Source organism: Aegilops tauschii, chromosome 5 (genome assembly GCF_002575655.3).
Source record: "Aegilops tauschii subsp. strangulata cultivar AL8/78 chromosome 5, Aet v6.0, whole genome shotgun sequence".
In the NCBI taxonomy this organism is placed as follows: domain Eukaryota; kingdom Viridiplantae; phylum Streptophyta; class Magnoliopsida; order Poales; family Poaceae; genus Aegilops; species Aegilops tauschii.
In genome coordinates, this window is record NC_053039.3 from 400,328,618 (window position 1) to 400,355,715 (window position 27,098).

A 27,098-nucleotide genomic window follows, 5' to 3' on the forward strand; every position below is an offset into this window, starting at 1 on the left:
TGTCATCCACATATAATAAGAGAAATGCTACAGAGCTCCCACTCACTTTCTTGTAAACACAGGCTTCTCCATAAGTCTGTGCAAACCCAAACGCTTTGATCATCTCATCAAAGCGAATGTTCCAACTCCGAGATGCTTGCACCAGCCCATAGATGGAGCGCTGGAGCTTGCATACCTTGTTAGCATTCTTAGGATCGACAAAACCTTCCGGCTGCATCATATACAATTCTTCCTTAAGAAAGCCGTTAAGGAATGCCGTTTTGACGTCCATTTGCCATATCTCATAATCATAGAATGCGGCAATTGCTAACATGATTCGGACGGACTTCAGCTTCGCTACAGGTGAGAAAGTCTCATCGTAGTCAACCCCTTGAACTTGTCGATAACCCTTAGCGACAAGTCAAGCCTTATAGATGGTCACATTACCATCCGCGTCTGTCTTCTTCTTAAAGATCCATTTATTTTCTATGGCTCGCCGATCATCGGGCAAGTCAGTCAAAGTCCATACTTCGTTTTCATACATGGATCCTATCTCGGATTTCATGGCTTCTAGCCATTTGTCGGAATCCGGGCCCGCCATCGCTTCTTCATAGTTCGAAGGTTCACCGTTGTCCAACAACATGATTTACAGGACAGGGTTGCCGTACCACTCTGGTGCGGAACGTGTCCTTGTGGACCTACGAAGTTCAGCAGTAACTTGATCCGAAGCTTCATGATCATCATCATTAACTTCCTCCCCAGTCGGTGTAGGCACCACAGGAACATCTTCCCACGCTGCGCTACTTTCCGGTTCGGAAGGGGTGACTATCACCTCATCAAGTTCCACTTTCCTCCCAGTCACTTCTTTCGAGAGATACTCTTTCTCCGGAAAGGACCCATTCTTGGCAACAAAGATCTTGCCTTCGGATCTGAGGTAGAAGGTATACCCAATGGTTTCCTTAGGGTATCCTAGGAAGACGCATTTTTCCGACTTGGGTTCGAGCTTTTCAGGTTGAAGTTTCTTGACATAAGCATCGCATCCCCAAACTTTTAGAAACGACAGCTTAGGTTTCTTCCCAAACCATAATTCATACGGTGTCGTCTCAACGGATTTCGACGGAGCCCTATTTAAAGTGAATGCGGAAGTCTCTAAAGCATAGCCCCAAAATGAGAGCGGTAAATCGGTAAGAGACATCATAGATCGCACCATATCCAATAGGGTGCGATTACGACGTTCGGACACACCGTTTCGCTGAGGTGTTCCAGGCGGCGTGAGTTGTGAAACGATTCCACATTTCCTTAAGTGCGTGCCAAATTCGTGACTTAAATATTCTCCTCCACGATTTGATCGCAGGAACTTTATTTTTTTGCCACGTTGATTCTCAACCTCACCCTGAAATTCCTTGAACTTTTCAAAGGTTTCAGACTTGTGTTTCATTAGGTAGACATACCCATATCTACTTAAATCATCAGTGAGAGTGAGAACATAACGATATCCTCCGCGAGCCTCAACACTCATTGGACCGCACACATCAGTATGTATGATTTCCAATAAGTTGGTTGCTCGCTCCATTGTTCCGGAGAACGGAATCTTGGTCATCTTACCCATGAGGCATGGTTCGCACGTGTCAAATGATTCGTAATCAAGAGACTCCAAAAGCCCATCTGCATGGAGCTTCTTCATGCGTTTGACACCAATGTGACCAAGGCAGCAGTGCCACAAGTATGTGGGACTATCGTTATCAACTTTACATCTTTTGGTATTTACACTATGAATATGTGTAACATCACGTTCGAGATTCATCAAGAATAAACCATTGACCAGCGGGGCATGACCATAAAACATATTTCTCATATAAATAGAACAACCATTATTCTTGGATTTAAATGAGTAGCCATCTCGAATTAAACGAGATCCAGATACAATGTTCATGCTCAAAGCTGGCACTAAATAACAATTATTGAGGTTTAAAACTAATCCCGTAGGTAAATGCAGAGGTAGCGTGCCGACGGCGATCACATCGACCTTGGAACCATTCCCGACGCGCATCGTCACCTCGTCCTTCGCCAGTCTCCGCTTATTCCGCAGTTCCTATTTTGAGTTACAAATATGAGCAACCGCACCGGTATCAAATACCCAGGAGCTACTACGAGTACTGGTAAGGTACACATCAATTACATGTATATCACATATACCTTTGGTGTTGCCGGCCTTCTTGTCCGCTAAGTATTTGGGGCAGTTCCGCTTCCAGTGACCACTTCCCTTGCAATAAAAGCACTCAGTCTCAGGCTTGGGTCCATTCCTTGGCTTCTTCCCGGCAACTGGTTTACCAGGCGCGGCAACTCCCTTGCCGTCTTTCTTGAAGTTCTTCTTACCCTTGCCTTTCTTGAACTTAGTGGTTTTATTCACCATCAACACTTGATGCTCCTTTTTGATCTCCACCTCCGCTGATTTCAGCATTGAATATACCTCAGGAATGGTCTTTTCCATCCCCTGCATATTGAAGTTCATCACAAAGCTCTTGTAGCTTGGGGGAAGCGACTGAAGGATTCTGTCAATGACCGCGTCATCCGGGAGATTAACTCCCAGCTGAGACAAGCGGTTGTGTAACCCAGACATTCTGAGTATGTGCTCACTGACAGAACTATTTTCCTCCATTTTACAGCTGAAGAACTTGTCGGAGACTTCATATCTCACGACCCGGGCATGAGCTTGGAAAACCATTTTCAGCTCTTCGAACATCTCATATGCTCCATGTTTCTCAAAACGCTTTTGAGCCCTGGTTCTAAGCTGTAAAGCATGCCGCACTGAACGAGGGAGTAATCATCAGCACGTGATTGCCAAGCGTTCATAACGTCTTGGTTCTCTGGGATGGGTGCTTCACCTAGCGGTGCTTCTAAGACATAATCTTTCTTGGCAGCTATGAGGATGATCCTCAGGTTCCGGACCCAGTCCGTATAGTTGCTGCCATCATCTTTCAGCTTGGTTTTCTCTAGGAACGCGTTGAAGTTGAGGACAACGTGGGCCATTTGATCTACAAGACATATTGTAAAGATTTTAGACTAAGTTCATGATAATTAAGTTCATCTAATCAAATTATTCAATGAACTCCCACTCAGATAGACATCCCTCTAGTCATCTAAGTGAAACATGATCCGAGTTAACTAGGCCGTGTCCGATCATCACGTGAGACGGACTAGTCAAGATCGGTGAACATCTCCATGTTGATCGTATCTTCTATACGACTCATGCTCGACCTTTCGGTCTTTCGTGTTCCGAGGCCATGTCTGTACATGCTAGGCTCGTCAAGTCAACCTAAGTGTATTGCGTGTGTTCTGAGGCCATGTCTGTACATGCTAGGCTCGTCAACACCCGTTGTATGCGAACGTTAGAATCTATCACACCCGATCATCACGTGGTGCTTCGAAACAACGAACCTTCGCAACGGTGCACAGTTAGGGGGAACACTTTCTTGAAATTATTATAAGGGGTCATCTTACTTACTACCGTCGTTCTAAGCAAATAAGATGCAAAACATGATAAACATCACATGCAATCAAATAGTGACATGATATGGCCGCATTTTGCTCCTTTGATCTCCATCTTCGGGGCGCCATGATCATCTTCGTCACCGGCATGACACCATGATCTCCATCATTGTGTCTTCATGAAGTTGTCACGCCAACGATTACTTCTACTTCTATGGCTAACGCGTTTAGCAATAAAGTAAAGTAATTTACATGGCGTTATTCAATGACACGCAGGTCATACAAAAAATAAAGACAACTCCTATGGCTCCTGCCGGTTGTCATACTCATCGACATGCAAGTCGTGATTCCTATTACAAGAATATGATCAATCTCATACATCACATATATCATTCATCACATCTTCTGGCCATATCACATCACAAGGCACATGCTGCAAAAACAAGTTAGACGTCCTCTAATTGTTGTTGCAAGTTTTTACGTGGCTTGTATAGGTTTCTAGCAAGAACGTTTCTTACCTACGTAAAACCACAACGTGATATGCCAATTTCTATTTACCCTTCATAAGGACCCTTTTCATCGAATCCGTTCCGACTAAAGTGGGAGAGACAGACACCCGCTAGCCACCTTATGCAACTAGTGCATGTCAGTCGGTGGAACCTGTCTCACGTAAGCGTACGTGTAAGGTCGGTCCGGGCCGCTTCATCCCACAATGCCGCCGAAACAAGATAAGACTAGTAGTGGCAAGAAAATTGACAACATCTACGCCCACAACTGCTTTGTGTTCTACTCGTGCATAGTAACTACGCATAGGCCTGGCTCATGATGCCACTGTTGGGGATCGTAGCAGAATTTTAAAATTTCCTACGCATCACCAAGATCCATCTATGGAGTATACTAGCAACGAGGGGAAAGGAGTGCATCTACATACCCTTGTAGATCGTGAGCGGAAGCGTTCAAGTGAACGGGGTTGATGGAGTCGTACTCGTCGTGATCCAAATCACCGATGACCGAGTGCCGAACGGACGGCACCTCCGCGTTCAACACACGTACGGAGCAGCGACGTCTCCTCCTTCTTGATCCAGCAAGGGGGAAGGAGAGGTTGATGGAGATCCAGCAGCACGACGGCGTGGTGGTGGAAGTAGCGGGGATCCCGGCAGGGCTTCGCCAAGCGCAAGCGGGAGGGTGAAGTGTTGTAGGGGGAGAGGGAGGCGCCAGGGGCTGTGGTGCTGCTGCCCTCCCTCCCCCCACTATATATAGGCCCCCTGGGGGGCGCCGGCCCTGGATCCCATCTACAAGGGGGGGGGCGGCCAGGGGGGAAACTTGCCCCCCAAGTCAGGTGGGGCGCCCCCCACCCCTAGGGTTTCCAACCCTAGGCGCAGGGGGAGGCCCATGGGGGGCGCCCAGCCCACTAGGGGCTGGTTCCCTTCCCACTTCAGCCCATGGGGCCCTCCGGGATAGGTGGCCCCATCCGGTGGACCCCCGGGACCCTTCCGGTGGTCCCGGTACAATACCGGTGACCCCCCGAAACTTTCCCGGTGGCCGAAACTTGACTTCTATATATAATTCTTCACCTCCGGACCATTCCGGAACTCCTCGTGACGTCCGGGATCTCATCCGGGACTCCGAAAAACTTTCGGCTTTCCGCATACTAATATCTCTACAACCCTAGCGTCACCGAACCTTAAGTGTGTAGACCCTACGGGTTTCGGGAGACATGCAGACATGACAGAGACGCCTCTCCAGTCAATAACCAACAGCGGGATCTGGATACCCATGTTGGCTCCCACATGTTCCACGATGATCTCATCGGATGAACCACGATGTCGAGGATTCAATCAATCCCGTATACAATTCCCTTTGTCAATCGGTACGTTACTTGACCGAGATTCGATCGTCGGTATCCCAATACCTTGTTCAATCTCGTTACCGGCAAGTCACTTTACTCGTACCATAATGCATGATCCCGTGGCTAACTCCTTAGTCACATTGAGCTCATTATGATGATGCATTACCGAGTGGGCCCAGAGATACCTCTCCGTCATACGGAGTGACAAATCCCAGTCTCGATCCGTGCCAACCCAACAGACACTTTCGGAGATACCCGTAGTGCACCTTTATAGTCACCCAGTTACGTTGTGACGTTTGGCACACCCAAAGCACTCCTACGGTATCCGGGAGTTGCACGATCTCATGGTCTAAGGAAATGATACTTGACATTGGAAAAGCTCTAGCAAACGAACTACACGATCTTTAGTGCTATGCTTAGGATTGGGTCTTGTCCATCACATCATTCTCCTAATGATGTGATCCCGTTATCAATGACATCCAATGTCAATAGTCAGGAAACCATGACTATCTGTTGATCAACGAGCTAGTCAACTAGAGGCTTACTAGGGACACGTTGTGGTCTATGTATTCACACATGTATTACGATTTCTGGATAACACAATTATAGCATGAACAATAGACAATTATCATGAACAAGGAAATATAATAATAACCATTTATTATTGCCTCTAGGGCATATTTCCAACACTTTTCTCGTCGGCTGTCTCAAAAAACCCAAATCGCCCGTTGCTAGCGTTTTAAACCATTTTCTGATGGTCCGGGCCCGCCTGTCAGGCCACGCCAGCGCCGCGCGTGACGGCGAGGCCGTTAACGGCCGTTATTCGGACCGACCGGTGCAGTCGGACCGCACCCGCTCGCTCGCTGCCGTTCTCTCTTTGTCGGCAGCATCTCTCTCTCTCTCGCTCCTCCTTCCCCCCGTGCTCTCTGTCTCCCCCGACGATGGCGGCGGCGAAGAAGAAGGACGACGGCGAGCCTGGGGCGACAGCCAGCGGCGAGGGCGGTGCTCACTCCGAGGTCAACAAGTGGCTAGGCAGCGCAAGTTTCCCGACCCAGCGCTCGTCTGGGCCACCGACGCAGGAGGTCCAGATGTCGCCGGCGTTCCGCGCGGCCAGGGCAGTGGCCAAATGCATCCACGCGGATCCAGAAGGCGGGCACCAGTGGACCTCCTCACTTGGTGGCGTGGAGTAAGTTATGAATTGTTTTAATTATTTTTCTTAGTTTATTTATGAACTAGGGTTAGGATTTGTTTCTTATATCGTTAATGAATTAGTTTCTTTGGTATATTATTATGTATACATTGTACTCAATATATGAATTAGGGTTTAGGTTTGGATGATATGTTGTGCAAGTGAAACTATTGCATACTTTTTAACTTGAAAATGTGAAGAAATCTGAATGTGTTGTTTCTTTTTTTGCATAGTTTGGATGATGAAGTATGGGAATTGAGGCTGCATTTTCAGGGTAGAGACAACATGGAAAGGAAGTCCTTATCAGAAATGAATTACCTGTTTTTGTTAGCACTTATTGAACTTGAGGGCTATGGGTTGGATGCCTATCTGTCATATGTTAAGGATGAGGGTAAGGGGCTGGAGGGGATTGAGGTTTTGGACAGTGATGAGAAGGTGGAGGAGATGCTAGATTTGTTTGCTGAGAAGAAAGTATTGAACATAACAGTGAGAGAGGCTAGTGACCCAAATCCAGCAGATGCAAACATGGACCACACCTTGCTTGAAGAGCAGATTCCACTGAGTCAAGTTGGTGATCCCATTGTTTATAGTGTTTCCCAAGAAGGTGTCCTTTACCCTGTCTCAAATTCTTCACAGCCTCTAGTTGTGCCTGTTGATCCATATTTTAACACACGGCAGAGTTGTAATTTCAACAAGGGAAAAGAGGCAGTTGAAATTGAAGGCATTGAAGCAGAAGATGAAGATCAAGATGAAGATGAGTTGGACAAATCCTCTTCAGATTTTGAGTTTTTCAGGGGTGATTACAGAGGGAAGAAAATTTCATACAAGTCTTGGGCTAGGGGAGAAGATGAAGGTGGTGAAGGAACAAGTCAGCACTACAGGGAAGAGGAAGAGATGGCTGAGCATTATTTTGGGGGTGCTTCTGAACCCTCAGAGTTTTGGCAGGAGCCAAATGGTTCTGAAGAAGATGATGAAGAAGAAGTTTCAGATCATGTGAAAACTGTGGCACAGAAGATACCTGTGAGGAAACAAGGCCCAACAAGCAGATCACACAGTGAGCCAGATCACAAAAAGTTTGAAGATTTCGTGCCAGAAGCTGATGAGTTCTGCTTTCCAGGTGATGAAGGTATTTATGATGAAGAAGATGATGCACCTAGGTTGCCTTGTGGCAGCAAGAGAAAATTGAAGAAGAAGAAGGAGAGAATATGGTATGATTCCTCTAGGCCTGATGCACATGAACAGTTTAGGATTCATTTGTGCTTTCTGAATGTGGTAGAGTTCAGAGAAGCATTGAGAAACTACCATGTTAGGACACTTAGGAACTTTGAGTACCATAGGAATGATCCAAGTAGGATCATAGCCTGGTGCTCAGATAGAAAGCATGGTTGTGAGTTTTATATTACTGCTTCTAAGATTGCCCATGAGTCAACCTTTAGCATCAAGAAGATGAATCTTGATCACACCTGTGGAGCAAGTGGAGAGAACACAAAGGTTACCATGAAGTGGGTTGCAAAGGCTGTTGAGGATACTGTAAGATCCAATCCTGGTGCAGGTGTTGAGACTATACTGAGTTATACAAAAAAGAAATTTGGAGTACATGTTCCAAAAAGTTTGGCCTACAGGGCAAGGAGGAAAGCAGTTGATGTTGTGCAAGGGGATCACAAGACACAATACTACAGGTTAAGAGACTATCTGCAATGTGTTTTGGACACAAACCCTGGTGGTAGGTGTGTTGTGACAACAAAGGAATTTGAACTCCACCCAGCACCTACCCCAAGGTTTCATTACATGTTTTATTGTCTGTTTGCTTGTAAGGAGGGGTTCCTAAATGGTTGCAGGCCTTTCATAGGTAAATCTAGTCTGTATAGTGCTTAAATAGGGATTGCATTACATGTTGCTGCTTACTAATGGCTTAAAATGCAGGTCTTGATGGATGCTTCATCAAACTAAGCACTGGCAGCAAATCCTGGCAGCAACAGGGAGGGATGGCAACAACAACATCTTCCCTATTGCATTTGGTGTTGTTGACAAGGAGGAGACAGATAGTTGGACTTGGTTTCTTACACAGTGAAGGACAGTAATTGGTAGTGGCAACAAGTTTGGGCCCTACACAATTATGCCAGACAGGAAAAAGGTACAACTACTCTTCATGATTTGACTGCTTTTCCTTTCACTATGTACTGCTTTTCCTTGCACTATGTTCTGCTTTTCCTTTCTCTACTTACTTCACTAGTTATTCATACAAAATCAATGAACAGGGTCTGCTCAATGCAATAGAGGATGTATTTCCTGATTCCCCTCAAAGATTTTGTTTAAGACACATATATGCCAACTTCCAATCAGCTGGGTTTAGAGGGGATGAATTGAAAAAACATCTAGACCAGGCTGCATATTCTTTCACTAAGCATGGGCATGATCTGGGCATGGAAGCATTGAAGAAAGTGAGTGAGGAGGCATGGAAGTGGTTGTCCAACATACCAGTCCATACTTGGGCCAGGCATAGAATGGATACTATATGCAAGACAGACCTTGTTGTAAACAATCTTAGTGAAGTTTTCAACAGGATTATTCTGGATGTTAGGAACAAGCCCATAAGGACAATGCTTGAAGGAATTAGGAAAAAACTCATGATCAAGTTTCAGAAGATTAGGGTGAAGACAGAGACATGTAGGTGGGATATCACACCCACTTACTCTGAGATATTGGAGGAGGCCAAGAAGTGGGCAAAATATTGTGATGCATATATGGCTGGACCAGGAATTTGGCAAGTTACAAGTAGTTCAGAAAAGACCTACTGTGTAAACCTAAACAACTACACTTGTGACTGCAGGAGGTGGGATATGACAGCTGTTCCATGTAGTCATGCTATAGCAGCAATGCAGAAGGTGAAGCTACACCCTGAAGATTTTGGCCATGAGTTCTTCAAGAAGCCCCTCTACTGTGAAACCTACAAGCATATTATATACCCTGTTCCAGGCCCTGATTGTTGGCCACACACCATGGGGGATGACATATCTCCTCCAATATTCAAAGAAAAGAAGGGTAAAAAGAAGACAGCTAGGAGGAAAGTACATTTTGAGGTGCCTGCCAAGAAGGATACATCAAGAATTGGGACAGTGACCTGTAGCAATTGCAATATGCAAGGTCACAGATATACCACTTGTGGCGTTCCACTAAAACCCAAATTGCAGATGAGAAAGAATAATCACCAGGTATACTTATTGATAAAGAAACTTCTGTTTCATAGGCTAGGTGGTTTAATTATAATTTGCTTTGTTAAATGTGCAGGAGAATAGGTCATACTACTCTTCATCTACCAGAGCTTCTACAGGTGTGGTTGCACCCCCACCCCCATCCCCACCACCACCATCAGCACCATCAGCACCAGCCATAGCTAGGAAGAGGCGTGCAATAGCCACAACTACTCCAGGACCAGCAAAGAGGAACAAGGGAGCTGCTTCTGCTACTCCAGCACCAGCCACATCAGCACCTGCCAAGAAGACCAAAGCAACCAAGAAGACCAAAGCAACCAAGAAGACAGGGGCTCTTAGCACATCTTCACCAGCCAAGAACACAAGGTCATCCATTGCTTCTCCAGCAAAGAACACCAGAGCATCAACAGCTAGTAGAGGGTACACAGTTTTCAATGCTCCAAGGCAAGCTGCCAACTCTGAGATGGAGATTGGGTCCAAGAGGGTTAGGAAGCCAACTGGAAAGTGGAAGGCATATTTCACAGCTAGTGGTAACTACTGAAGATTCCAACATTTGAGAAAGTTGTCTTGTTGTATGAGTGCTGAAACCTAAGTGTTTGCAACCTTAAACCTATGTATTTGCTTGCTGAAACTTGAGTGTTAGCATTATGAAACCTATGTATTTGCTTCCTGAAACCTGAGTGTTTGCATTTATGAAACCTATGTATTTGCTTGCTGAAACCTAAGTGGTTGCATTATGAAACCTGAGTGTTTGTGACTTCTGGGTAGATTCAGACAACACTGATGCAAACATTGGTTCATTTATTCAAACATTCATAGATTCCACCATCCAAACTTTCTTTCATACAAAGAGTTGTACAGAAATGGAAGGGATACATAGCTCAGACTCTCATTCATACTTAAAAAAACTACTACCAACAACTCTCAATCGTAACGATCGAAGAAACGACACCACTTTGCTCTAGTAGAAGGGTGAGGAGCGAGTACTGCCTGTCTCCTAGCCCACCTGATGATCTTCCCTGAGCTCTTGCGCCTGCCGCCCGGGACAAGAACTGTGAACTCATCTGAGTTGCACTTCTCCAAGATCTTCTCTGCCAGCCTCCTCTTGAACTCCGGCTCCCACTCCACTGCCTGCACTGCAGGGCGAGCCCTTTGCCTCCTCACATCCACTGCCTGCACTGCCTCCTCTTCCTCATCTGTCACCTCCCCAAGCTCTGGATCCATCTAGGGTTTCTAGAGGTGGGGTGTGGCGGCTGTGTTCTGGAGGGAGGAGGGTGGGTGGAGTAGGCTATTTATGAGCAGTGGAGGGTGGGTGGAGTAGGCCTAGGTTTGTAAATATAACTGGGCCACAAAGCCCAGGTACAAAGCACTAATAAACATAACTACCTTTTAAACATAAAAAGACACATAGCATACTCCAGCAGTGCTTATCACTGACTCCATAACATAGCAGAAGAGGTTCAAATACAGGCAGAACAGTCATTACAACTTAGTTCATAACTTAGCATTAAAGGTTCTAGCAGCATAACTACAGTTCTTAACATTGGCATAGACATAGACTAGATTAGCTTCACATTCCCCAAAATGTACACCCCATATCTTCACATCAGATTGTTAGGCCACATACTTATAAAGGCCTTGGATGTACTTCACCATCTGCAGAACACACTTCATGAATCAAGGATGGCCTTGATTTTCTCAAGTTTCTCCTTGCTTGCATGCCCATCACTCAGCAGCTCATTCACCACATGCTCAAGCTTGGCCTTCTCTATCTTAAGAAAATCTCTCTCCTGTTCAACCTCCTTCTTTGCCTTCCTGGTATTCTTGATAATGTCAGCTTGACTCTGTAAAATGCACCTTTGTTCCTTGGCAAGTTTGAGCTTCTCCATCTGAACCTCCAACCTAGCTCTCTCTTCTACCTCTTTCTTCTTCTTCTCAAATTCATCCTCCTCAACTGCCTTCTGGTTATCCATGTGGCCTACCCTACCATCCTGCCAATCAAACATCTTGGATACATCTTGGACAAGCTTTGTGTACTCAATGCACAGCTTGTCATTTTCAGTCTTAAGCTTGGCCAAATGCTTCTCATACTTCTGCTTATCAACTACCCTGCCACAATTCTGTTCATGGTACATGTCCCACAGCCTGGACAAGCAATTCTGAAGAATTGGATGCCAGGGCTTGTCAACCCACTCAGTAACACCACAGTTAACACCTTCACTCTGCATTTGGAAATTGAAATATACATCACTAAGTGCACTCAAATTCATAACAACAAATCATATCAGACTAAGAAACTAAAGGTGAGGCTTAAGTAAACTGAATATGTTGTTTAATATAACTCAAACTATAACTGAAACCCAACCTGCTTGTACAAGTACATTCACAGATATATGCTTCCTATACATAAGCATTTTTGATAGTAACCATATCCCTCAATACCTTAATACAAGGCATATTGCAGTTCATCCTAAATAATACAGTGTAGGTTCAGAAGAGCAACTTGTCAACATAATACTGTGTGGGTTCAGAATAGCAACTTGTCATCCTTGTAAATACATGTGTGGGTTCAGAAGAAAATGATTCCAATTAAGGTACTATACCTGCTGCACTGGACAACCATAGAAACGCCTTCCAGTTAAGGTTCCTTCAAATGCCACACACTTAATTGGCCTCATGTGGTGCATCATGCAGGTGGGTTCAGAAAGCTCCAGCTGGCCACAGAAAAGAGGCTCCACGGTGGTGTCAGGGGTCTCCTGCATGAACACATCAACAAAATCACCTTAGCTCACAGAACCAGACATAGATCACAAATTAATTCCCCAATCCAGCAAGAACCCTAACCCAAACCCTAGTTTTCAAGCATACATAAACATAGCTCAAACAGCAACCATAACCCTGCCTACTAAATAACAGTAAACAAAGCTTACCCTAGCTCACCAAGATGAACACTAACCTAATCTAGCTCCTAGATGAACCCTAACCCTAGCTCAGCAGATCGAAAAACTTACCCAAAGAGCCATGTCCATGCTTGTGATGTCGCACTCATCCTCTGAGCTCGTATCCCCGTCATTCCAGGAAGGCATGGCGGCGATGGAGCTTCCACAGCGCAAGTCGCCGCCGGCGTCGAAGAGCAGAGAGGAGAGGAGCGAGAGAGTGAGAGTGAGAGCAGAGGAATGAGTGCGGGCAGGGGAGCAGAGTGAGAGGGAGGGAGACCACTTAATGAGCGCACGAGCGTGTGCGGTCCGACCGCACCGGTTGGTCTGAGTAACGGCCGTTACCGGCCTCGCCGTCACGCGCGGCGCTGACGTGGCCTGACAGGCGGGCCCGGACCGTCAGAAAACGGTTTAAAACGCTAGCGACGGACGATTTGGGTTTTTTGAGACAGCCGACGAGAAAAGTGGTAGGTATCAGTCACAAACAAAAAAGTGGTGGTTTTTTGGAACCATAGGACGAAAAGTGGTAGTTTTATGCTATTTACTCACATATTCCACATAAGTTTGAGGTAATCCCGTGGGTGACCGCGAGCATGATTTTTGTGGGCTTATAAGTGGGCACTGCGGGCGGCCCGTGTCCACCTACAACCTGACATCCGGGACTCTGGTCGGGCCTACTTCGCGTGGTGAAAGGGGGACGCTCCACTCCGTACGATCATGTGGGATCAGACCGCGTCGGAGGCGGTTGACGAAGCCAGGAAATCAGCCGGCTGTTTCGACCCTTTTTCGTTTCTCTTTTATCTTCCTTTTATTATTTGACAGCCATCTAGGACTCCACAACCGTACGATCAAGTCATTATCTTTTCTTGTTGGCTCATGAAGAAGAGGTGGGTGGCTTGGAAGGTATTCGAGTTTGTCATAATACACCATCTATTTCTCACCTACTTTTTGTAGACGACTCACTGATACTCATGAAAGCAAATGTTTAGAGTGCAAGCACGCTGAAAAGAGTGCTGGATGTTTATTGTGCAAGCTCCGGACAACTTATAAGCACGGTAAAATCTAGCATATTCTTCGGCCCTAACACGAGTGTTATTATTAGAGAGGACATTCTAACGGAAGCACTCTCAGATAAGTAACTTGGTCTCTCTACAATGGTAGGGGTGGACAAGAGTGATTGCTTTCAGCATCTTACTGATAGAATTTGTCAGAGAATAAAAGGTTGGAAGGAAAAGGTACTCTCAATGCAAGGGAAGAAAATTTTATTGAAAGCAGTGGCCCAATCAATTCCTTCATATGCTATGTTAGTGTTTAAATTTCCCAAGGGTATTTGTAAATCAATAACATTTGACTTGGCAGGGTTTTGGTGTGGAGACATTGAAGAGAAGAAAAGAATGCATTGGTTTACATGTGGAAATTGTGTATCCCAAAGAGAAAAGGAGGCTTGGGGTTTAGAGACCTTCACAATTATAATCTTGCTTAACTAGCAAAACAATGTTGGCCTTTGCTCCAGAATCTAGAGTCTTTGTGCGCATGAGTTCTAAGTGCAAAATACTATCCGGATGAAGTAATTGGCAAAAAACTATCACTTCAGGGGTTTGCATCCTACTGAACTACCACTTTAAAAAAGTGACCAAAAACTACCATTATTTTATTTTGTGACTAAAAACTACCACGTTTTTTTAGAAAAATGGCAGTTTAGATGATTTCAGCATGTTTATGACATGCGAGGCCCACCCGTCAGGGCCGATGCGGTTGCAAAGTCAATTCCATTGTTTTGACAGTTAAGCTGACCATTATTACAGGTGTGGCCCACTCGTCATTCTAAAAAATAGCCTTATTTTTTTCTAAATACCCAATCTCACCTCTGCGTCTCCGCCTCTCCTCCCGACCCCGCACCGCACCGTCGCTTGATCCGGCTAGCGAGGCAGCCGCTAGCCATCAGCGCCGCGGGATCCGACGAGCACCCGCCCCTCCATCTCCCGGCAAGGGAGCTGCTGGTCGCCGGTGCTGCGGGATCCGACGAGCACCCGCCCCTCCATCTCCTGGCCAGGCAGCCACTGTTCCAGCCAAGACTCGGCTGCTGCTGGTTCCCGCCAACGCGGCCGCGACGCTCCTGTTCCAGCCAAGACCCGACTGATGCTGGTGGTGGTCAGTCTCTCCATGGACGACGTGTTGACGACGGCTCGGCTGCGACGCCAGCCTCTGCAGGTCGGTGAGGAGCCCCTGGACCGCGGCAGCATCGACAAGGCGAGGGTCCTCCTTCCCGATGCTCGCGCTGGTGCCGAAGCACTCCTTGTTGGGCGGGAAGACGAGGTGGACCTTCTTGTTCATCATGTTCTGGACGAGCTCTTGGAGCAGCTCAGGGTCGGCCATGGCTAGTAGGCCCAACTCTTCGGTGTTCTCGCCGGCGCGGAGAGCTCATCACTGGCGGCAGCGTGGTGGTGCTCGTGAGCTGTTTGTTGAAATGCCAAATAGAGAGAGGGGAGGAGGAAGAAGAAGGTTGATGCTGACGTGTGGGCCCCACCTGTAGTAACGGTCAAAATAAACGAAGGTGACTTTGCCGCCATGTCGTCCCTAATGGGTGGGTCCCGCATGTCATAAACATGTTTAAATCGTCTAAACAGGTCATTTTCCGAAAGTGATAGTTTTTAGCCACAAAATTTTTAAAAAAATTGGTAGTTTTTGGTCACTTTTTTAAAAGTGGTAGTTCAGTGGGACGCAAACCTTTAAAGTGTTAGTTTTTTGTCAGTCACTTATCCGGACGGGAACATATTGAATGCTGGCCCTAAGAAGGGTTTACTGGGCAAAGTATTGTATCAGGCATACAAACTTTCAAAAAGAATGCATTTGGCGAGTAGGTACGGGCTAACAAATTAATATCTGGCATGATCCTTGTCCCATCAAGTGAGTCCCAAAATTATAACCCCAAGGGGAGCAACGATGTTGACAAAGGTTGAAGAACTAATGGACCCACATTGTCAATGGGACGAGGACCCAATTTACTACTCGGCATGTTCGAAGTGCAATATGAAGTGACGAAGTGTTTCCGTGAAGCTAATAGTGTAGCTGATTGTATAGCCAAATCATCTCTATCTAGTAGATCTTCTGAGGTTTGGGAGAATGCAATCCTAGACTTTATTTCTCATCTTGTTGTAAACGATCTCACGATTATCTGAGAAATAAAGTTTTTTATGTAAAAAAATCAAATAATTATCCTTTTGAACATAGTAGAGACGCAAGCATTTATATATATAATCTGGAAAAAAAACTCAAACGTGACGTGTAGGAGCTCGTGCCTGGTACGAGGAGCGCTAGGAAGAAGACACGAATGAAAGAGGCGCCCCGTTTAAGATTGACATTCAGCGATGCACCTGCTACTTGTCGCCCCCTTTTCACCACTCATTTAGCGCGTCTTTATTCATAAAGATGATGTTAAAGGGATGTAAGTTTCGAAACGCACATTCGTCGAATATGCCGAGTAGTAAATTGTTTGAGGGGAGCTTTTGCAACATCAAAAATCATGACTTCAACGTGACACTGCGACGAGCTCCCGCGCTGAGAGAGGATTCTAATCCTTGGAATTTTTTATGTTCAACCAAGAAGCAGAAGATGAAGAGAAGGAGATGCTGGAGCTTGTTTGGAGCAGACGGCGAGGCAACAGTGAGAAGGCGGGGTTCATGCTGTCACGATTGTTCACAATCCACAAACCAGTAGGAAGCTCCAACTTCCACATAATGCACCTTCTATATTGATCAGACTGACATGCACAAAATCAATGAGATTCATAAGCAGCTAAAGAGTTCGCCGCATTCTTAAAGTACAGAAGTACACATAACAATCTGGAAAACATCCATGAGTAGAGCACGCTGGCCTCTGATATCTCTGAAAACAGCAACGAAAAACGCAGCAAAGTCATTTCCCTGACTTCATATGTCTGCAGGAATCACTACTAGTACAACAGTTTTTACATAATTAAACACGAGGCACCTCTGATAGTTTACGAAACAGAGTACGGCCTATGAAATCTCACACAACCATCGTTTGCAGACCTGATAGTGATAGTTTGGAAATAAAGCAGCATAAACAGCACCGTTCGGCATGATGCTACTTGGGCATCTAAAAGTTCGGCATCAAGCACCGACTGCAGGGCTCGACGATTTCAAACACGACTCCGAAGGGAACTTTCCACTCAATGTGTTTTCTGATTGCGAAACGCGCCCTGCGAGACTCCTCGATGCCACGACCCCACATAGGGAGGCACCTGTCAGGTGGGGCCGCCATGAGGCTACCACTCACTGTATAGTACCATCTGTCAGGTTTATCGAGGCTACGCCCACCAGGACTCCGACAGCCATGGGAGGTGTCCAAAGTGAGGTGCTCGAGCGATGTCGTGTTCTCAATAATGTGGCATGCCAACTCGACCAAGCTCTTCGCCGAGCAGAAGCCGATGATCGTCACACTCTTTAGGTTGTTGTGGCTGTGTTGTGGTAGCCGTCTCAGAGGCGAGGAATCCCCGATAATAGAATCATGCTTCATGTCAGGCTGCTGTACCTACATGGAAAGCCAAAGATGCTCGCATCAGCAGTTCAACAATACGCACTATGCTTGCAAGATGAGATAACTTGGCTGTGTGCATCCTGTGATGCAGAGGCTGGGGTACTACCCTTTTCGAAAAAGAAAATAAAAATGAGATAACTTACCTCAAAGATGAAAGTCTCCAGGCAAGGAGAAGCTTCAATAAAAGAAACCAGAGAAAGGTAATCATAAGCTGGTGAAATAGCTTCATTTGCAATTAGAGAAATATGCAAGTACTTGAGGTGGAGGAATTTGCTAGATAGCATTGGTGTACTTTCCATCTGCATAAAGACACCTCAGATTAGTTATATGACAAGGCATGAAAACTGCTATATGCAAACAGCTAGTCTATACTCATCTAAACTTTCAGAATATACCTCATTAGGCGAGGTTATGACAAGTCTTTCAACATCTGGCGCACCGGACAGAAGCTCCGTTCGAGCAAACCGGACAATGTTGGGCGGGCCGAATTTTAAGCACGACACTTCTATATTCTTTACATCACTTCCAAATAGAATTGATACTAAGCCACCAAACAGGCAAAAGGTGGAGAGGTTTGGAGCATCGCTCTCTATAACTTGCAGATTTATGCATAGAGACACTCTCAGGAACGTAAGGCACTCCAGCAAAGGTATCTTCAGGAAAACTATCTCACTGCAATTCTTGAGTTCCAAATGTTGAATTGCAGTACAGTTGGAAAGAAGGCCCTCTAGCTCATCATCAGCAATCCATACATTACTTAGTAATAACCTTGTCAATTTTGTCCAGCAACCAAGCCCAGCCGTGGGACGAAAGGCACACATGGCAATGTAAAGATACCGAATTGAGTTTTCACCCCCATTAAATAAAAGTGAGCATGGGAAATTGTATTCTTCTTTCCCAGGAATATGCGGCATAATAATGGCGAGTTCTTCAACTCCTGCTGTAACAGCAATATGAATCCACCTATCAACATAAAAGGAATCGACCTTGTTACCATAAAGTTCAAGCCTTAGTTTCTTCATGCCAATGCCCTAGTGATTTTTAAGAATATTGTCAACTTTGCTGATGAGATCTCCATCTAAACCTAGTGCTTTGTGACTTAAGATAAGGTTGGGATGGCATCTCCATGATCTCAGAAATGAGTGTGATGCACAAGCTGCACGGGCAGCATCCCGCAGTGGTAATAGGGCATGAATATGTCGACGGATATCCTGTATACAAAAGAACGGGAGATCAATTATTGGGGTTATAAAAGAAATTTATAAACTGATTGCAAAAACTTGCTATATTACAAATATATATTATATTATTAAAACAAGATGTAAACAAGTCACTGCATTCATCCACATAGGCCAAATTATTTGGTCCAAATTATAACGGTTCAGATTTAAGAATAACATAGTAGTACATATGACAAAAAGGTATCCATATTCGAAACGACCAGGCTGCCACGTCAGTTAGGATTCGGGATCGAACATGCCATACGTGCGCATTTACTTTTATCCATAGTACAAATTAGGAAAACCGCATGTCCATTTCTATCGGCTCCACAAGTCAGACATGACGGTGAATTTGAAGTCATCATGCTAGAATATCTAATTAAGCAATTTGGGCAGTCTTTTCTTGCATTTAAAAATGCAATAAAAATAAAATTTGCTTAACAAAGGGCTTAGGCAAATCATATGTCCATATCGACCATCTCGACAAGCCAGACGCCATTGTGAACTTCAACTCTGTGATGAATACCGTCAAGGAATATTGTCTAAATAATTTTCAGAGCCCTTTTCTAGCGCTTTTCTTCGAAACATTGCACTATATAGAATATGATTTGCCTAACATGGTAACACGGGAACAAGTCCAATCAATGATTTCATAGGAGATGTCTTGCAAAAAACATTCATCCACATAGGCCAAATAATTTGGTCCAAACTATAACGGTTCTGATTTAGGATTCACATAGTACGGAGTAGTACATATGACAAATAGGTATCCATATTCGACACGACCAGGCTTCCACGTCACTTAGCGAAACAAGGAGCCATTCGGGAATGGACATGTCATGCGTGTACATTTACTTTTATCCATATAGTACAAAGTAGGTAAACCACTATCCATTTCTACCGGTTCAGCAAGCCAGACACGACGGTGAATTTGAAGTCATCATTCAATGGACTCATCATGGTAGAATATCTAATTAACCATTTTGGGAAATATTTTCTTGTGTTTTAAAAATGCAATAAGGAATAAAATATGCTTAACATAGGGCTTAGGCAAACCATATGTCCATATCGACCATCTCGACAAGCGAGACGCCATGGTAAACTTCAATTCTGTGATGAATTCCATCAAGGAATGTTTTCTAATTAATCACTTTCCGAGCCCTTTTCTAGCAGCTTTCTTCAAAACATTGCACTCTATATAATATAATTTGCCTAACATAGTAACATGGGAACAAGTCCAATTAACAACGTCTTGCAAAGAAAAGTGCCAAGTGTATTCTCTCATTTGTAGTGTATTCTTGGAGAAAAATCAGAGGAAGAAGATAGAGTTCCTTTGGTTTCTGTGTATACCAGGCAAGCTCTGAAATGTTTCCATTGCATCACAAGGTATGGCTAGGGCAGAAAATGTAGCGGTATAGCTGCTTATATATTGCATATGTTGGAGATTCTGACACCAGAGAAATCATCACACTTCTAATAGATCTAGAAAATAACACACATCACATATTTTGGTGGTTCAAAATTATAGATATAATTGTTTAGATTTATAGAAAGAGAAAATCATTGTTTATCGCTTGTGAGGCCAAATTATAAGGTTTATTATGGTGGGGCAAGACTAGGATCCAGTTTATACCTCTGGAAGGTCCGGTATAAGTCCGCCATCTTGAGAAGTATCATCTTGTTGGCAGACATCTGGGGTACATCAGAGTCATGATAAGAGTACAGAAAACAGTGGGATACAAGCACAAGCAAACAGGTCATAGTACAAAAAAACAGCGGAAACGTTGCTGCAGAATTGGACCTATCCATGATCCTAAACTGAGGCTAAGATCTAAACAGGGTTGGAAAACTGAGGCTAAGATGCGGAGGGGAGCAGGAGGCGTACGGTCTTGGGTTTCCCCCGGCGGCGGCGGATCCTGCATGGATGGAGGCCTGAGATGGGGACGAGGGCCAAGCTCTAACAGCCTTTCCGCGGTGCAGTCGTCCGACGAGACCGTGCCGGCGCCGGCGCCGACGATCGATGACGTCGAGGCCGACGGCCGATGCTAGAGATAGAGTCGTGGAGGAGCACGCGGTTCCATTTTGAGCCAAATTGGCTGGGCCAGACAGATAGATGGGCTGCGGGCCTACTAATGCAAGCCAGAGGCACAATGGCAACAAGTTACTTTTTTTTTATGTCTCAAAAAAAAGTTACTTTTTTTTATTGTCTCAAAAACAAAGTAACTTTTTTTTTCAAAAACAGGAGTGTCCATAAGTATAACCATAGACTTATGGAAAAAATGCTACAATCTGGATCTACGGATAAATCCCCCCGTGATTTCAAACTAACCTCCCATAATTTTATACCAACGGCTCCATCATGCACTACTCCAATCTAGGTTTCTTTTTGTGAGCACCTTTGAGAAACTACACATCTAGAGTTTTCTACTCACGCAGCAACCCCTCGGCGAGGTCACCATATAGGCGCCTGATCATAACTCTCCTCCAATTAGGGGGCGGAGTAAACTACGCAGGCAGACCTCTTGTGATGGGTGCACAATGTCTTCTGTGGGCACGACGTTTTTAGGGCTTGATGGCGAGCGAAGGATAGTCGTCATGGCTGGAACAGGTGGATCCTAGTCGGGAAAGAGGGAAGACTTGGATGATCTTCTCGGAAGGTTGCACCGTGAGGGAGAAGTGGACGAGCAAAATAATCTTCAGGAGCATTTGAAGATTTGAAGGTGGCGGCTAGATGGGTTGTGATTGCTAGGGTTTGCACAAACAAGTTGTTCCGCCAGAACTCATTTATCCCCGCCATGAATATCATGTGGAAGCCGGCAAAGAACATGACATTTAGAGCCATAGAAAAACCATTTTACGTAAAATTTCAATGTGTTGGGGATTGGCAGAGAGCAATGGAAGAGGGTCCATGGTTATTTTGTGATTGGCCGGTGCTTCTGAAGGAGTATGATGGCTTTTCTAAGATAGATATGGGTGACATGAACTCCATAGATGTGTTTGTAAGAGCGATGAAAGTTCCTGATGGTTTGATCAACAAAGCAGTAGCCAAAGTGATGGGCGACAAAGTAGGCGAATTTGTATGTCTTGCTTTGAGAAACTTCATTGGAGATTTTATGAGATCAAGGGTTTGGCTCAAGATGGATAAACCCCTAATTAGATTTGTCCATGTGAAACTACAGAGCGGAAAACCACGCAAGGCATATCGGGTTATGTATGAGAAGATACCTCAGTTTTGTGAGGCTTGTAGAAGACATAAGTCTACTGAACGTGGTGACGAAATCTGGGTTATTTTCTGATGATGACCATTTTAAAAGCCAGAGGTGAGGCGAAGGAAGGGATAGAGGTAGAGGACAGGTGATTGATGGTGGAAGAGCTGCAAACATTGAGGAATTTTCTAATGATATGATTACAACAATATGGGCACAAGCCCTCCAAAAAATAACGGCAAAAATTTGATGGTTCACCCAAAATCACGCAAGAGGCTTCCGCTGGGATCAAGTGGGAACCTCCCTCCCTCTCAGACTTCACCATGGGGCTCTAGTGTGGCCAAGATCGTCAATTTTTTACAAAATGATCATGAGGACCCAGTGGTATCGTTGTTGGCTTTGCAAGAGAAGAAAAGATATAGAAAGAACAATGATGGTTTTACATTGTAGCCCAAAATTCGGGGTCACTGGCTTTGGAATGGAGTCTGTCTAATCGAAGTGAAAATAGTAAGTTGGAACTGTCGAGGGTTGGGTAATCCTCGATAGTTTGATTGCTCTTGGGGCTCCGGAGGCGTATGAAATCAGATGTGCTTTTTTTCCAAAGAACATCTGAGTACTGCTAGGGTGGAAAAAATGAGTAGGAATCTTTGTTTCGATGAGATGATTATGTTGGAGAGCGATAGTAGGAGTGGTGGGATCATGCTTCTCTGGCGAAAATATATGAAGGTGTCGTCTAAGGAAATTCACTCAAACTACCTGGACATCCGTCTTGATGAAGCCAGTGGTGCGGGGTGACGCATTACTAGAATATATGGAGAGCCAAGTGGTGACATGAATTACCTTATTTGGTAGTATTTTCGCCCCTTAAATGTTATGGTTGATTACCATGCATTGTTCTTGGAGATTTTAATGAGATTCTTATGGGCAGCAAGAAGGAAGGGGTGCTTTGAGACCACAAATATGTATGCAAGCCTTGTTGGAAATATGCCCTAGAGGCAATAATAAATGGTTATTATTATATTTCTTTGTTCATGATAATTGTCTATTGTTCATGCTATAATTGTGTTATCCGGAAATCGTAATACATGTGTGAATACATAGACAACAACGTGTCCCTAGTAAGCCTCTAGTTGACTAGCTCGTTGATCAACAGATAGTCATGGTTTCCTGACTATGGACATTGGATGTCGTTGATAACGGGATCACATCATTAGGAGAATGATGTGATGGACAAGACCCAATCCTAAGCATAGCTCAAAGATCGTGTAGTTCGTTTGCTAGAGCTTTTCCAATGTCAAGTATCTTTTCCTTAGACCATGAGATCGTGCAACTCTCGGATACCGTAGGAGTGCTTTGGGTGTGCCAAACGTCACAACGTAACTGGGTGACTATAAAGGTACACTACGGGTATCTCCGAAAGTGTCTGTTGGGTTGGCACGGATCGAGACTGGGATTTGTCACTCCGTGTGACGGAGAGGTATCTCTGGGCCCACTCGGTAATGCATCATCATAATGAGCTCAATGTGACTAAGGATTTAGCCACGGGATCATGCATTACGGTACGAGTAAAGAGACTTGCCGGTAACGAGATTGAACAAGGTATTGGGATAACGACAATCGAATCTCGGGCAAGTAACATACCGATTGACAAAGGGAATTGTATACGGGATTGATTGAATCCTCGACATCGTGGTTCATCCGATGAGATCATCGTGGAACATGTGGGAGCCAACATGGGTATCCAGATCCCGCTGTTGGTTATTGACCGGAGAGGCGTCTCGGTCATGTCTGCATGTCTCCCGAACCCGTATGGTCTACACACTTAAGGTTCGGTGACGCTAGGGTTGTAGATATATGAGTATGCGGAAACCCGAAAGTTGTTCGGAGTCCCGGATGAGATCCCGGACGTCACGAGGAGTTCCGGAATGGTCCGGAGGTGAAGAATTATATATAGGAAGTCCAGTTTTGGCCACCGGGAAAGTTTCGGGGGTTATCGGTATTGTACCGGGACCACCGGAAGGGTCCCGGGGGTCCACCGGGTGGGGCCACCTATCCCGGAGGGACCCATGGGCTGAAGTGGGAAGGGAACCAGCCCTTAGTGGGCTGGGGCGCCCCCCATGGGCCTCCCCCCTGCGCCTAGGGTTGGAAACCCTAGGGTGGGGGGGCGCCCCACTAGACTTGGGGGGGAAGTTCCCCCCCTTTGCCGCCCCCCCATAGATGGGTTCTAGGCCAGCGCCCCCCCCTCCCAGGGGGCCTATATAAAGGGGGAGGGAGGGCAGCAAGACCACAGCCTTTGGCGCCTCCCCCCTCCCCTGCAACACCTCTCCCTCTCGCAGAAGCTTGGCGAAGCCCTGCCGAGATCCCGCTACATCCACCACCACGCCGTCGTGCTGCTGGATCTCCATCAACCTCTCCTTGCCCCTTGCTGGATCAAGAAGGAGGAGACGTCGCTGCTCCGTACATGTGTTGAACGCGGAGGTGTCGTCCGTTCGGCACTCGGTCATCGGTGATTTGGATCACGGCGAGTACGACTCCATCAACCTCGTTCATTGGAACGCTTCAGCTCGCGATCTACAAGGGTATGTAGATGCACTCCTTTCCCCTCGTTGCTAGTATACTCCATAGATGGATCTTGGTGATGCGTAGGAAATTTTAAAATTCTGCTACGATCCCCAACAGTGGCATCATGAGCCAGGCCTATGCGTAGTTACTATGCACGAGTAGAACACAAAGCAGTTGTGGGCGTAGATGTTGCCAATTCTTCTTGCCGCTACTAGTCTTATCTTGTTTCGGCGGTATTGTGGGATGAAGCGGCCCGGACCGACCTTACACGTACGCTTACGTGAGACAGGTTCCACCGACTGACATGCACTAGTTGCATAAGGTGGCTAGCGGGTGTCTGTCTCTCCCACTTTAGTCGGAACGGATTCGATGAAAAGGGTCCTTATGAAGGGTAAATAGAAATTGGCATATCACGTTGTGGTTTTACGTAGGTAAGAAACGTTCTTGCTAGAAACCTATACAAGCCACGTAAAAACTTGCAACAACAATTAGAGGACGTCTAACTTGTTTTTGCAGCATGTGCTATGTGATGTGATATGGCCAGAAGATGTGATGAATGATATATGAGATGTATGAGATTGATCATATTCTTGTAATAGGAATCACGACTTGCATGTCGATGAGTATGACAACCGGCAGGAGCCATAGGAGTTGTCTTTATTTTTTGTATGACCTGCGTGTCATTGAATAACGTCATGTAAATTACTTTACTTTATTGCTAAACGCGTTAGCCATAGAAGTAGAAGTAATCGGTGGCGTGACAACTTCATGAAGACACAATGATGGAGATCATGATGATGGAGATCATGGTGTCATGCCGGTGACGAAGATGATCATGGCACCCCAAAGATGGAGATCAAAGGAGCGAAATGATATTGGCCATATCATGTCACTATTTGATTGCATGTGATGTTTATCATGTTTTTGCATCTTATTTGCTTAGAACGACGGTAGTAAGTAAGATGATCCCTTATAATAATTTCAAGAAAGTGTTCCCCCTAACTGTGCACCGTTGCGAAGGATCGTTGTTTCGAAGCACCACGTGATGATCGGGTGTGATAGATTCTAACGTTCGCATACAACGGGTGTTGACGAGCCTAGCATGTACAGACATGGCCTCGGAACACACGCAATACACTTAGGTTGACTTGACGAGCCTAGCATGTACAGACGTGGCCTCGGAACACGGAGGACCGAAAGGTCGAGCATGAGTCGTATAGAAGATACGATCAACATGGAGATGTTCACCGATCTTGACTAGTCCGTCTCACGTGATGATCGGACACGGCCTAGTTAACTCGGATCATGTTTCACTTAGATGACTAGAGGGATGTCTATCTGAGTGGGAGTTCATTGAATAATTTGATTATATGAACTTAATTATCATGAACTTAGTCTAAAATCTTTACAATATGTCTTGTAGATCAAATGGCCCACGTTGTCCTCAACTTCAACGCGTTCCTAGAGAAAACCAAGCTGAAAGATGATGGCAGCAATTATACGGACTGAGTCCGAAACCTGAGGATCATCCTCATAGCTGCCAAGAAAGATTATGTCCTAGAAGCACCGCTAGGTGAAGCACCAATCCCAGAGAACCAAGACGTTATGAACGCTTGGCAATCGTGTGCTGATGATTACTCCCTCGTTCAGTGCGGCATGCTTTACATCTTAGAACCGGGTCTCCAAAAGCGTTTCGAGAAACATGGAGCATATGAGATGTTGAGCTAAAAATGGTTTTCCAAGCTCATGCCCGGGTCGAGAGATATGAAGTCTCCGACAAGTTCTTCAGCTGTAAAATGGAGGAAAATAGTTCTGTAAGTGAGCACATACTCAGAATGTCTGGGTTGCACAACCGCTTGACTCAGCTGGGAGTTAATCTCCCGGATGACGCGGTCATTGACAGAATCCTCCAGTCGCTTCCACCAAGCTACAAGAGCTTTGTGATGAACTTCAATATGCAGGGGATGGAAAAGACCATTCCTGAGGTATATTCAATGCTGAAATCAGCGGAGGTGGAGATCAGAAAGGAACATCAAGTGTTGATGGTGAATAAAACCACTAAGTTCAAGAAGGGCAAGGGTAAGAAGAACTTCAAGAAGGACGGCAAGGGAGTTGCCGCGCCCGGTAAGCCAGTTGCCGGGAAGAAGTCGAAGAATGGACCCAAGCCTGAGACTAAGTGCTTTTATTGCAAGGGAAGTGGTCACTGGAAGCGGAACTGCCCCAAATACTTAGCGGACAAGAAGGCCGGCAACACCAAAGGTATATGTGATATACATGTAATTGATGTGTACCTTACCGGTACTCGTAGTAGCTCCTGGGTATTTGATACCGGTGCGGTTGCTCATATTTGTAACTCAAAACAGGAACTGCGGAATAAACGGAGACTGGCGAAGGACGAGGTCACAATGCGCGTCGGGAATGGTTCCAAGGTCGATGTGATCGCCGTCGGCACGCTACCTCTACATCTACCTACGGGATTAGTTTTAAACCTCAATAATTGTTATTTAGTACCAGCTTTGAGCATGAACATTGTATCTGGATCTCGTTTAATTCGAGATGGCTACTCATTTAAATCCGAGAATAATGGTTGTTCTATTTATATGAGAGATATGTTTTATGGTCATGCCCCGCTGGTCAATGGTTTATTCTTGATGAATCTCGAACGTGATGTTACACATATTCATAGTGTGAATACCAAAAGATGTAAAGTTGATAACTATAGTCCCACATACTTGTGGCACTGCCGCCTTGGTCACATTGGTGTCAAGCGCATGAAGAAGCTCCATGCAGATGGACTTTTGGAGTCTCTTGATTACGAATCATTTGACACGTGCGAACCATGCCTCATGGGTAAGATGACCAAGACCCCGTTCTCCGGAACAATGGAGCGAGCAAC

The 27,098-nt window shown here is 45.4% G+C and overlaps 3 protein-coding genes across 5 annotated transcripts; 1 reads left to right on the forward strand and 2 right to left on the reverse strand.

Annotated features, from left to right (window-relative positions):
* Nucleotides 1–6,513: 6,513 nt before the first annotated feature.
* On the forward strand, nt 6,514–10,438 carry LOC120965205 (uncharacterized). Of its 2 annotated transcripts, none has more exons than XM_040390583.3 (4): nt 6,514–8,355; nt 8,430–8,640; nt 8,765–9,718; nt 9,795–10,438. In XM_040390583.3, the coding sequence occupies exons 2-4, from the start codon at nt 8,623–8,625 to the stop codon at nt 10,257–10,259; spliced, it is 1,437 nt and encodes a 478-aa protein (XP_040246517.2). In that variant the 5' UTR covers nt 6,514–8,355; nt 8,430–8,622; the 3' UTR covers nt 10,260–10,438. Both variants share the same exon structure in this region; 1 of them encodes a protein (XP_040246517.2).
* A 950-nt stretch (nt 10,439–11,388) lies between these two features.
* LOC109763331 (uncharacterized) lies at nt 11,389–12,838 on the reverse strand. Its single transcript, XM_020322164.3, has 3 exons — nt 12,730–12,838; nt 12,322–12,474; nt 11,389–11,940 (listed from the first exon to the last, which is right to left on the reverse strand). Exons 1-3 carry the CDS (start codon nt 12,802–12,804, stop codon nt 11,389–11,391), a joined length of 780 nt encoding a protein of 259 aa, XP_020177753.1. The 5' UTR covers nt 12,805–12,838.
* A 3,457-nt stretch (nt 12,839–16,295) lies between these two features.
* On the reverse strand, nt 16,296–20,488 carry LOC109763329 (putative FBD-associated F-box protein At5g56410). 2 transcript variants are annotated; one of them, XM_073500498.1, is made up of 5 exons: nt 20,320–20,488; nt 20,068–20,126; nt 17,610–18,425; nt 17,358–17,513; nt 16,296–17,208 (listed from the first exon to the last, which is right to left on the reverse strand). In XM_073500498.1, the coding sequence occupies exons 3-5, from the start codon at nt 18,234–18,236 to the stop codon at nt 16,774–16,776; spliced, it is 1,218 nt and encodes a 405-aa protein (XP_073356599.1). In that variant the 5' UTR covers nt 18,237–18,425; nt 20,068–20,126; nt 20,320–20,488; the 3' UTR covers nt 16,296–16,773. The 2 variants fall into 2 exon arrangements, with proteins under 2 accessions (XP_073356599.1, XP_045084099.1); XM_045228164.2 differs by lacking the exon at nt 20,320–20,488 and having other exon boundaries at nt 20,068–20,201.
* Nucleotides 20,489–27,098: the final 6,610 nt, after the last annotated feature.

What these genes read in the sequence shown, in the direction of transcription:
- LOC120965205 (XM_040390583.3), top strand. An exon ending in TGAGAAAGAATAATCACCAG is followed by an intron (nt 9,719 to 9,794) that starts GTATACTTATTG and finishes TTAAATGTGCAG; the next exon opens with GAGAATAGGTCATACTACTC.
- LOC109763331 (XM_020322164.3), bottom strand. Translation starts at nt 12,804, where the DNA reads ATGCCTTCCTGGAATGACGGGGATACGAGCTCAGAGGATGAGTGCGAC. An exon ending in GCATGGACATGGCTCTTTGG is followed by an intron (nt 12,475 to 12,729) that starts GTAAGTTTTTCG and finishes GTGTTCATGCAG; the next exon opens with GAGACCCCTGACACCACCGT. An exon ending in ATGGTTGTCCAGTGCAGCAG is followed by an intron (nt 11,941 to 12,321) that starts GTATAGTACCTT and finishes TTCCAAATGCAG; the next exon opens with AGTGAAGGTGTTAACTGTGG.
- LOC109763329 (XM_073500498.1), bottom strand. Translation starts at nt 18,236, where the DNA reads ATGAAGAAACTAAGGCTTGAACTTTATGGTAACAAGGTCGATTCCTTT. An exon ending in TCATAACCTCGCCTAATGAG is followed by an intron (nt 17,514 to 17,609) that starts GTATATTCTGAA and finishes GTCTTTATGCAG; the next exon opens with ATGGAAAGTACACCAATGCT. An exon ending in TGGAGACTTTCATCTTTGAG is followed by an intron (nt 17,209 to 17,357) that starts GTAAGTTATCTC and finishes CTTTCCATGTAG; the next exon opens with GTACAGCAGCCTGACATGAA.